At 37.3% G+C, this 12,879-nt stretch overlaps 1 protein-coding gene across 11 annotated transcripts in view; it reads right to left on the bottom strand.

Annotated features, from left to right (window-relative positions):
- LOC106882633 (tensin-1) overlaps positions 1–12,879 on the bottom strand; it is an 835,201-nt gene that overhangs the window by 714,725 nt on the left and 107,597 nt on the right. Inside the window, exon 1 of one of the 11 annotated variants that reach the window (XM_052970123.1) lies at positions 11,229–11,506. The exons of the other annotated variants lie outside the window; for them this stretch is intronic. Coding sequence (XP_052826083.1) covers positions 11,229–11,321 — 93 coding nt within the window. The 5' untranslated portion in view covers positions 11,322–11,506. Of the gene's footprint in view, positions 1–11,228; positions 11,507–12,879 lie in introns of those variants that run through there. 11 annotated transcript variants of the gene reach the window in all.

Genomic DNA, 12,879 nt, shown 5'->3' with positions numbered 1-12,879 from the left:
TACCACTACCACCACCACTACCATCATCACCAACCACCACCACCACTACCACTATAGTAGATATGACTACTACCACTTCTACCAGCACTACCACCATCACAGATACCACACTACCAATCCCTAATTAGATATAACCTCGATAGTCCCAATGTAAGTTAAAGGCACCAGATCTCTCACTTACTCCATCAATCAAATCAATCAGTCAATCACAACTTTAATTGGTTTCTACTGACCCCCTCCCTACACACACACACATCACCACCACCACCACCACCACCAAACCCACCAACACCACCAACAATGCTAATGTCCCACTGATGCAAGTCTCAGCCCTTCTCCCTCTCCCTCTCATTGCTCACTCCTACACCATTAAAACTAATTTATTTTCATAAAGGGATCCACTAACAGATTGCAATGTCACTTCAGGACTACATTAACTTTTTGCTGTTTGTTGTTGTTGTTGTTGTTGTTGTTGATGATGATGATGATGATGATGATGATGATGATGATGATGATGGTGGTGGTGGTGGTGGTGGTGTTGGTGGTGGTGGTGGTGGTGGTGGTGGTGGTGATGATGATGATGATGAGGATGTTGATGATGATGATGATGATGATGATGATAGTAGTGATGGTGATGAAGCCGATATTATTGTTTTTGATATTGTTGGTGGTGTTGTAGTTGTGAAAAGTGGAAGAGTTGTTAAAGTGTTAGATACAATGCCACACACCCCGCTTCTTCCCCCTCCCCAATGATATTTGTTTCAACCCTCTCTCTGTTTTTCTGACTTCAAATTTAACCGATATCAACTTAGCATTTCATCCTTTTGGGGATTGATAAAAAAAAAAAAAAGATGTAGCTGTCCAAGCGGGATAGCTCATGGTATCCCTTCCATCTCTGAGCATTCTGAGCTCAAGGCCGACCCTATCACCAAAATACGATAAACACTCCTGATGGAAGTTGCAACCAACAGACAGTATCAGTAATTTGAAGAACTAATGGAAACATGATGTTTGATAGCATAAAAGATAAATGAGCATATTAGACATCAGCCTCTCATTTCAGCAGCACATATTAAAAAAAAAATGTCTTTGGTGCATTAAAACTGATGGGAGGCCTAACTTTGGATACAAGACCTGAGGTAAAATTTTGAAATTTTTTGCTTTGAAAAATAGTGTGTCCTATTTGCCATGACAAATAGTGTGTCCTATTTGTCATGAAAAATAGTGTGTCCTATATGCCATTAAATTTTGTAGTTCCCTAGTTTCCATTGGTTTCATCAGAAGGTTGACTGCCACCACCACCACCACCACCCTCAGCAACAACACTACATCACCACTATTGTTGTTCCTGATGGTGAAGGCACATAGTTTAGTGGTTAGGGTATTCGGCTCACACTCATAAGGTTGTGAGTTCAATTCCAAGCCATGCTGGTCATATCTGACCTAAATATTCTACCTGTTTTATGTTCAAACCAGCCAGATCCAGTCTCTCACACCTATACTATAATGTCCCTCTAAATCAAAAAATCACATCATCAAAATTTTGATGTCACAGGATAAAGCATGATTAATTCAAAATAATGTGAATGAATAAGCATTACATTTAGTGTTCAGAGTAATCTGAACACTAAAGAGTTAATAAAGAAATGGCACATTGAATAATGTAGTTTTAGATACATTGTGGATAAAATAAAAAGAGATAGTATGGTCACAATTGGAAGTTCTTTGATCATAGGTCCGTTTGATGAAAGCTGACCTGAAGTTAAACAACAGCAGTAAACATCTCATATTAATTTGATTTTTAAAACCCAAATCATCAACTCAGCAAAGTACATAATAGCAGTGATCTATTTTCATTGGAAGTCACATAAGTAAATATTATCCCATAGCAATTACAAGCCCTTAATTATATTTAAATACACCCTAAATACTTAAATACACATCTGAAATAAAAGGCCTTCCTCTGTATCACTGAAACATTAGATCAAACTAACCTGATACCATTTACTATATCTCCAGCTCATTGTCATCAAGTTACATCCTTTTGTCTCTTCTATCATAACCATCACTCTCATATCCACCACCAATACCACCAACACTATACTCAGCTCATCTGCAACCACCTACTTTTTCCTCTTTCCCAACACCAAGTCTGTGTCATATTTCCTGCTCAGTTAGTATCGTGTAACCTGATTCATTGACTGAAAAGTCAGTTTAACTTTTTTATTTATTTCTTTTTTTTTATCATCTATTGCAACCACATAGCTTTCGGGTTCAGTCCTACTGCATGGAAGTGCAGGGCTCTGAGGTTAGAGTATTTAACTCACAAACGTAAGGTTTTGAGTTTGATAGCTGGCAGCCCCTTGTGTCCTTGAGCAAGACACTTTATTTCATGTTGCTCCAGTTCACTAAGTGAGCAAAAATGAGTAATATCTTTATTTCAAAGAGCCAGCCTTGTCACATCTTGTGTCATGCTGAATCTCCTTGAGAACTACATTAAGGGTACGCATTTCTGTGGAGTGTTCAGCCACTTGCCCATCAATTTCAGGAGCAGGTTGTTCTATTGATTAGATCATCTGGAACACTTGTCATAACCAACAGAGCGCCAGTCCTACTGTGTGACACCTTGACAAAGAGTCTTCTAATATAGCCCTGGGCCACTAGCATAGCTAAAGTGTGTGGTGCCCAGGGTGACCCTTCTATTTTCCACCCCCGAACCCTACAAAAAACATATATTGCCTACAGCAGACTCAAAAGTGGCGCCCCTTTAAAAGTGCTGCCCAGGGTGGATCGCCCCTAAAGTGCCCCCAGCTATGCTAGTGCTCTGGGCTGAATAATGCCTTGTGAGTGAATTTGGTAGATGAGAACTGCGTGAAAACCTACAGTGTGTGTGTGTGTGTGTGTGTGTGTACATGTGCGAGCATGCACATGTATCTTGGTGTTTGTCCTTCCACCACTTGACAACTGGGTATGATCCTTTTGCCAAAATCCTTCAAAGCAGTGCTCCAGCATGGCCACAATCCAACAAGTGAAAGATGAAAGATAAAAGCATCAAATGCTCTGAGTTATTTGTTCTTGCTTATTTCATTTCCACTTCAAATCCCGCAGTAGTCAACTTTGCCTTACATCCTTTTAGGACTGCTAAAGTAAAGACCTGGCTGAGGGCAATGGATTGATTGGCAGAAAAGTTCTAGTATTGGAGAAAATGCTTTATAGTATTTATTCCCGCTCTTCATGTTTTGTGTGCCCAGGTAGCCATAGTCATTTTGTCTATACAGCATCTAGTTGACCAACTTATGTCATGTAAAAAACATTGGAGATCATGAAGGTGGTTTTCCATCGCTTTCATGAAAGAAAGCAATAAGAAACCAGCTGATCCATGCAAGCATAGAAAAATGGACGTTAATGAAAAAGATGATGATGATGATGATGATGAGGATGATGATAATGATAACAATGACAACGACGATAACGACAATGATGACAACGATATCGACCATGATCACAAACACAACCACGGCCATGACTTCAATGACCATGACTTCAATGACCATGACCATGACATCGACAACAATGGTGATGAAATTTTCAACTCATTTGGAAGAAAAGGAGAAGCTGTGGCATGCACACCTTTCCAACGTATGGCAAATAAAGTGAAATAGCAACGACTCTAAATGGAAACTAGATCACAATATCTTCTAACAGGAACTAGTTTCCACTCCTCTTTGGTCAGTTTCAAGAATTCTAACTAAACTCGTTCCCAATCTGTCCTTTTTAGACAATAGATCCACTAAAACTAACCCACCAAGGTCACAGATATGTTCCATTGCTAAATCAAACTTTTGATTTAAATTTTAATTCCACTGATGCCAATCTAATCATCCCAGACACAAACACAAATGGAACTCATGTGGTTATGAGCTTATGCTACTTTTTAACTATCAAATTAAACAAAAAAGCAAATGTATTTATTTATGTATTTGTTATTTTTTTCTCATAAGGCTTTTACATAACTATGAGTTATACATACATACATACATACATACATACATACATGCATGCATGCATACATACAGCCCATACATATACACAGCACAAAATTACATACAAGTAGCAAATATGTATATACTTGCATACATATATTTGTGTGGGTATGTGCACTTGTGTATGTGCATATATTAGTAGGTATATATGTAGGTATATGTATATGTGTATGTGTGTGATGGATGTGTATGGATTATTCAAAACAGTGAAATGAAAAACTGATTCACTATACAATTTGAAAAATATTTTTAAAAAAGCATCTATTTTCGTATAACTACTTAATCCAACTAATTTTTGGAGCAAGAATGAAATAAGGGAAAAAAATAGGACTTACATTAATATAGATTATACATTCATATGGATTTCATTTTAATATGACTTGTATATAAATATGGAGTTGTGTATATGAAGTTGTACAAAGATAGGGATTATGCATAAGTGTGGAAGGAACATATCAATTGGATTATATAACTAAGCTCTGTACGTAACTAGTAGTTATGCATAAGTATCAGCTATACACAGAATAAATGTGAGTTTTATTTAGATGTAGGTTTGCTACATCACTACAGTATATGGTACAGAATAAATAACTGTTCTAAATTTGTTCTTTTTTACTTTTGACCACAACTTTAGAATGTTCCTTCATCAATATGATGACCAAACTAACCTTCCATAAAACTCTATGACATCATTTGTTGTTTGATGGCTAAACTGGTTCTCTTTGAAAAAAATATACACACAGATAGATATATGCATATGCATGCAGACATAAATACATACAAAAAAGCACACGCACATGCACACACACAAACACACACACACACACATACACACACACACACACACACACACACACATACACAAAGTAAGACAGGCTGGTGGCCTGTAATGACAAACCAGTCATCGAATCTTTGGAGAAAAGTCTGTAGTGCTGTATTAGTTACATTGCTTTACATAATGATGTAATAATGTAATGATGTAATAATGTGTCTTTAAATGTACATATATGTATGAATGTATGTATGTATAAATGCATATATGGTATGTATATGAGTGTGTGTGTATGTGTGTGTGCACACACATGCGCATGTGCCTTCTATATCTGTGTGTATGGATGTATGTATTTTTGCCTGTATACATTACACGTATGTGTGTGCATGAGTGTAGGGCCTGTAAGAGATAATGTGGGTTTAGATAGACCCTAAGCTGATGTATCAGCCTAGGGTCTAGAGAGCTAAGGAGAGGCCCATGAATATTTGAGAGACCCCTCCTTCAAAAGAAAACCTCTCACAACTCTCTGTCTCCTTTAATTTTGAGAGGAACTCCCCACTCCATTAGATGGTTATGGCTGGACTGCCTTTGATCATATGCTTTGTTCAAACAGGGTCAACTTATGTCAAAATAACAACACTATCATAACCACTCCTAATCAAAACAGCAATTCATGCCATGTCAGGAGATAGCCAAAGTTTGAAATGTCTTTGATATGCTAACCAATCATTAGAACTGAGTGTAGGAGATGAGGATTAATTGAACTGACAAGTAACTGGTTCCTGCAATGTTTCCTTTAATATAGCTGGCATTAGCAGGTAAAAGACACATTTCTATTGAACAAAGTAAATGACAGGATAACTAAAGGACATGGAAAAAGTTACTCTAATCTCAAATTTGAAACAGATCAAATGGATTGCTGTTTTACTGATTGATGGTGGCCCTCTGCAAGCCAGGGATGTATACAGGGGCATGGGCTACTTTTAATAAGAATAATTCATCTAGAATGAACTGAACATCTTGTTGTCTTGTGTCTAACCTCATTAGATCCCTGAAAAGGTATCAATCAATATATACAATAGAACAGCAAAATTAGAGTATGTTCAAAAGTGTGTAATAACATTCAGACAGACTTGTCCAATACCCAAAATTTTATATGGAAGAGCCAACAGTGGGCCAGCCAGATGATGAATGTGCATCATAAGTAAGTTTTGTATGAGAATCAAAACCTAGTCAAGCAGGAGGTTGCTTCAGTGTCTTGGTAGCTTTGGATACAAACCCAAGTAAGGGAAACCAAAAGTGCAGATCTTAGTGATAGTAACAAATATTGAAACAAGACCTGAGAAACCAAGGAAGAAAAGGTTTCCATACCAAAAACAGTCAAAATGAGGTTGGAACTCCTAAAAGGTGGAACAGGATTTGCTGGAAAAACATTAGATCTGTCATTGTAAAAACTTTATATTATCATCAACAGCAAGATATTACTTTCCCTATTAAGGCCTTGATGTATTTAAATCATCAAAACTTCATAAGTAGTTATATTACTCAGACTAATATGCAATAAAGTATATCTCTTGAGGGTTTATGTACACTTTTTTGTTTGGTTGTTAGTTTGTTTTTAGTTCAGCACTACTTTTTCCAAAACAGTCCCAGAAATGAGTACAGTAAGGTTGACTGAGAGACATTGATCATACTGAGCACAAATACTTGATTCCGATATTGTGAAGGTCTGTGGCTTAGAGTGCAGAGCATTCAGCTCACAACCATAAAGTCATGAGTTTGATACCTAATAGAGCATTGTGTCCTTGAGAAAGACACTTTATTTCATGTTGCTCCAGTCCACTCAGCTAACAAAAATTAGTTTTTTTACCTGCAATTCAAAGGGCCAGCCTTGTCACATTCTGTGTCATGCTGAATCTTCCTGAGAACTACTTTAGGGGTTTGCATTGTCTGTAGAGCACTCAGCCACTTGCACATTAATTTCATGAGCAGGCTGTTCCATTGATCAGATCAACTGGAACCTTTGTCATCCTAACCAATGGCGTGCCAGTTTAATCCTGGTATTAACATAGTCATGTATGCATATAAACTAGTACTCTGTTGATTACAATGACAAGGGTTCCAATTGATCCGATCAGCAGAACAGCCTGAAATTGCCATAAATGTGGCATAAATGTGGCTGAGCACTCCACAGATATGTGTACTCTTAACATAGTTCTCAGGGAGATTCAGCGTGACACAGAAATACAGGTACAACTTATTTTTGCCAGCTGAGTGAACTGGAGCAACATGAAATAAGTGTCTTGTCAAGGATACAACACATCACCAGGAATTGAACTCATGACCATACGATCATGAGCTGAACACCCTAAGCACTAAGCCATGTGCCTTCACTATGGATGCATATGCCCTCATAAAATCTTGTCCTTATTGCAGTATGGTGACCCGTGTGCCTCAGTGACCCTGAGAGCTATGCTAATAAAGTGAAAGCTCCATGTCAAAGGATAGAGGCCAAACTAATATGGACCACAGAGGTAAAATTGGGTTTGTGTAGGGCTAACACCCCTATCTAGAAAAAAGCAAAGTTACAGAAGTGTTGGTGACAAATTCAAAACCAACAAGACTAGGGAGCAGAAGGCCAGCTTTCAGAGAAACATGATGCAACAAAATCTGAAAGGCAGAGCTGAAAAACAGGGATCCAACTGGAGAGAAGCAGGAAAGAGAACAGTGGAGAAAAATTTAAAATGGCTTATGCTCTATAAAGAGTGAAATGCCCTTCACTCTTTAAGTAAGTATAGATGCATATAAACAATGTGTACATGCTGACAAAGGAGCCTCTGCATGGTCACTCAACCTGTTAGAATTAGCAACTAATCATCATCATCATCGTTTAACATCCGCTTTCCATGCTAGCATGGGTTGGACGATTTGACTGAGGACTGGTGAACCAGATAGCTACACCAAGCTCCAATCTGATTTGGCCTCAACAGGTCTTCGCAAGTGGAGTTTAGTGTCCATTCATTAAATCCAACTTATTACTGTAAAATGAAAAAGAACATATGGGATAGACAGAATCCTAGATGCATTTTGCCTAAATAAAAGACAGGATTACCACATCTGGATTGTCTTTGATAATAACTTTGCTTGATCAGTCAGAGTTCATTAAGGATGAAACAATAAACAATAACAAAGTCTGCAATTAACAGGCTCACAAATACAAATATATGTTTGGCATATATATTGATGAGGAGGCGCAATGGCCCAGTGGTTAGGGCAGCGGACTCACGGTCATAGGATCGCGGTTTCATTTCACAGACTGGGTGTTGTGAGTGTTTATTGAGCGAAAACACCTAAAGCTTCACGAGGCTCCGGCAGGGGATGGTGGCGAACTCTGCTGTACTCTTTTACCACCACTTTCTCTCCCTCTTACTTCCTGTTTCTGCTGTGCCTGTAATTCAAAGGGTCAGCCTTGTCACACTGTGTCATGTTGAATATCCCTGAGAACTACGTTAAGGGTACACGTGCACGTTAATTTCACGAGCAGGCTGTTTCATTGATTGGATCAACTGGAACCCTCGACGTCATAAGCAACAGAGTGCCAACATATATTGATATATACATGGTAGTATGTATCAATAAAGGTACAATGATGATGATGATGATAATGATAGTTGTAGCAATGAGGAGGAAGAGGAGGGTGTGATGGTATAAATATATATATATATATATATATATATATGCTTGTATGTGTGCATATATATATTCACACACATATGTGTAGATGAACGAATTACAGAAAATAGAACTCACTGTATTTAGAGAGAGTTGTATTTAATAACAAGTTGGCTGAGCTCCACATTACTTAAAGTTTCACATGTGCAGATATGTACCTATGAAACTAAGTAAAGAAGAGCAAAGTCATCTCATTATAAATTATACATATACGAACATACATACCTGTATATCTGTCTATCTATCCATCTATCTATCACTCTAGTTTTCTATCTATCTATCTATCTATCTATCTATCTATCTATCTACTTGTCTGTCTGTCTATCTATCTATCTATCTATCTATCTATCAGTCTGTCTGTCTATCTGTCTGTCTGTCTGTCTGTATGTATGTCTATCTATCTCTCTATCTATTTATTTATCTCTCTATTTATCTATCTATTTATTTTTCTACTTATCTTTCTATCTATCTGTCCATCTATCTATTTGAGTGTTAATTGGAACGAAGCACACAGTACAAGTGAATAGTCAGATATTACTAATAATTTCACAGACGCACACATGCACAAACACTCACACACACATACACATTGGCAGACATACAGAGAGAGAGAGAGAGAGAGAGAGAGAGAGAGAGAGAGAGAGAGAGAGAGAAGAGAGAAACGCATAGAGAGGCACATACACACAGATATGGATCACGCACATGTATAAATATATCCAAAGATAGACTTGAAAAGTCATGCACGTGTATACAGATACAAACACACACACACACACACACAAACACAGACATAAACACATACATGCACACAAATTCAAGCAAACACACATACACACAGATCTACACACTCAGCATACATCTAGACTCTCAGCTTTCTAAACATAGCTTTATCATGGTATCTATAAATGTTTGTCAATGAAGACTTGTTGCATACACATGCATCATCACTGTTACTGCTGCTGTTACTGTTGCTGCTGCCGCTGCTGCTGCTGCAAGGCTGTGTGCAACAACTGCGATCTGACAATCGCAGTGTACCATCCCCATTCACAAGACGATCAATTTTATTTTGAGAAGGGAGTTAATCAAACTTTGCACACACACACACACATGAATATACACACAACGCACACATTAAAAATACACTCAATGCACACATATATGCACACACATGTACATGTATATATATATATATATATGTGTGCATGTGCGTGCATGTGTAAATACACACATACACAGGATGATGTATCACAAGAAATGACCTGCGAGGTATTGGTGGTGGTGAGGGGGGCAAATGGTGGTGAAGTGCAGTAGTAATGGTGGCGACGGTGGCGGCGGCAGTGCCGGCGACGGTGGCAGCAGAAGTGGTGGTGGTGGTGGTGGTGGTGGTGATGGTGGCAGCCATGGTAATAATGCTTCTCTACGTGATTAAGGTGGAGACGGTGGTGATCCTGCTGGTGGTTGTGAATGGAGTGGTGATGACAATGGTGGCCACAGTGGCAGTTGTAGTTAAGAATGATAGTAACAATAGTGACGATGGTTGTGGCGGCTGTGTTGGGCTGGCAGGGATGGTGGTTGGAGTGGGACAGTGGTGGAGTGAATGTGGCGGTGATGGTGGTGCTGGCGGAGATAGTTCTGATAATTGGGATAAGTGGCAGTGGTGGTGGTAGTGTAAGAGAGAGAGGGGGAGGAAGAAAGAAAGAAAGAAAGAGGAAGATCTTTCACTGATAGAAATAGTTGAGGTCACAGTTATGGAAGTGATGGGGTAGGGTGCAGTAAGATGCGCAGGGAGATTTCTTAGCTACAGTACCGGGACTCTAGTGCACCAAGAGTTAACTTTGATATTTTACCTTCATTTAGTTTGCTCATTTCTCTCTCTCTCTCTCTCTTTCTCTCTCTCTCTCTCTTTCTCTCTCTCTCTCTCTCTCTCTCTCTCTCTCTCTCTTTCTCTCTCTCTCTTTCTCTCTCCTCTCTTTCTCAGTCTATACCATTATCTGTTATTCTATCAATTAAGTTATCTGGTTATGTTGCGATATACATCTCCTTATATACCTATTTATATAGATATATATTCTACTTATTTATCTATGAATATATATATATATATATATATATATATGTACTTTTTTATGTATCTGTCTCTTCACATATCTATCTGTCCATTTATTTATTTATCTATCTATCTGTCTATCTATTTATATATCTATCTATCTATCAGTCGGTCTGTCTATCTATCTATCTATCTATCTATCTATCTATCTATCTATCTATCTATCTATCAATTTCTTGCTCATTACTTCTTTCACTTTCACTTTCGATCTTAACATCACATTTTATTTTTCACTCATTTCTGAAAAATTTTAAGCTATGTTCATTGTTTATATATATACTTGCATGTACAAAAGAGATAGATGTGTGATATGTGTGCATATCTATATATGTGTTTAGGAAGTAAATATGATTTTGTATGTGTTGCCTATCATTTTATCAGTCTTTCTATGTAAACCTTCATCTATATATTTACTGCCTCTCTTTCTCTCTCTTTCTTCCTCTCTCTCTCTCTCTCTCATCTATCTATCTATCTACCGATCTATCTTTCTTTTGGTTCCTTCTCCATCAACGCAGCTTCTCTGCTCAGTCCTTCACATATAACACTTAGCAATAGAGAAGTGAGATGATCTTACCTTGTTTTGACAACATTGTAATGGTGAAAAGACATAACCTGCCATCTGTTTGACACTTTTTGAAACGGAAACGGTAAATCCTGAAGTTGCCATAGTGACCTTAAGAAAGCAGGGTACGGCAAAAAGAAGGTAAGGAAGAGAAAAACTGAAGATGAACAGAGAGATGGCATGAAGAATCAACAGTGCCAGTTCAAATTGCTACAATTTCTCTCATCTTATTTGCACCATGAGATGTAACAGAGTTCTTCATTTTTTTTCCAATTTGCAAATAATTATAAACAACAGAAAAGTAAATAAAAAAATGAATGAGGTGTTAAAAAATTATATATAAAGAATGAAAAAATAATCAAATAATTAGAAATGTAGAATGAAGAAAGAAAAGAAAATTTGGCAAATAGGAAACTGTTTTAAAGTGGAGAGGGTGGAAAAAAAAAAGGACAGAAAATTGAAATCTAAAGAAGATGAAAGGGATACAAATAAAACAAAAACAAACAGAAATCAGGATCCCATGAAAATATTTAACTGAAAGATCCAGTCATAGACTTGCTGCAAGTTACTAAAATTTTGCACCGCACACAACTGTAGCTCACTGCAAACTTCTTGTGCAAACCAAAAGATTGTAGATTTCATTTTTTTCTCATTATTGTTCTTATCTTTCTTGTGATTAAAACAGAGAAAATGTAGCCCATTTGGTAATTCTGTTTTGTCGAAGAATTAAAAAGCTCATTTGGAACAATCATGGCAACATGGTTAATTACATGATGCTTTTCCTGATTTATTTTTATATTTTCTTTTTTTCCTTTCTTCCAATGAAAACCAAAGAGAGAGTTAAATACATTGCCATAATTCTTTGCTCCTTGTTTGTTATTATTATTGTCGTAGTTCTTGTGTAAAACTCCCTTGCTCCAGGTTATTCTGAAGGCCCTTTTTCTTTTCTTTTTTTTCTTCCTCCTTTTTTTCTACGTAACTTTGTATTTGTATTGCTTTGTTTTCTACTTTTGCGAGGAGAGACTTAGCAGCAGCACCAATGTTGTGTATCTCATTCTAGCCACACTTCATTGCTATCAACTCTGTTTATACAAGATACTTTATTACTTCTCTTCTCTTATACCATTTCTTACAACTACGAAGGTCTTAAAATGCAAAGAAAAGCAAGGGTAGCTGGGTTTGTTAAGGAGGAAATTCTGTGCAACAGAGACACAAGAACCCGGTACCACTTGCATTGGCACCACTTACAGACAGCTTTAAATGCTCTCAGAAAATTTAATTAAATCAGTATTTAACAATTATTATTGTGGTTATTGCTGTTATTGCTATGCTTAATATTTTTCAAGTGCCACTAACAGCCGCAATGTCTTTTCAATAAAGAAACGGTCAGTGTTTTGGAGGCTATTTAAAATACTAATCAAAATACTAATTTACTTTGTTGTGTTTCTTATGTGAGATCCATCCAGCTACAGAGATTGCGGGAGAGAAATGTCCCACTGGCTTGCGTTGTGTTTCAAACTTACGGAAAGGTTCCAGAAATTCTGTTTACGTAAGGGTGAGTACAAACAGATATGTCTGTGTGTTTGCCGTCTTTCCATCTCTATGAAATGTATGCCTGTATGTAAACTTGTATATATATATATATATATATATATATATATAT

This window comes from Octopus bimaculoides, chromosome 8 (genome assembly GCF_001194135.2).
Source record: "Octopus bimaculoides isolate UCB-OBI-ISO-001 chromosome 8, ASM119413v2, whole genome shotgun sequence".
NCBI lineage: Eukaryota > Metazoa > Mollusca > Cephalopoda > Octopoda > Octopodidae > Octopus > Octopus bimaculoides.
Note: the sequence above shows the minus strand (reverse complement) of the source record. Positions and strands in the feature narration are given on the sequence as shown.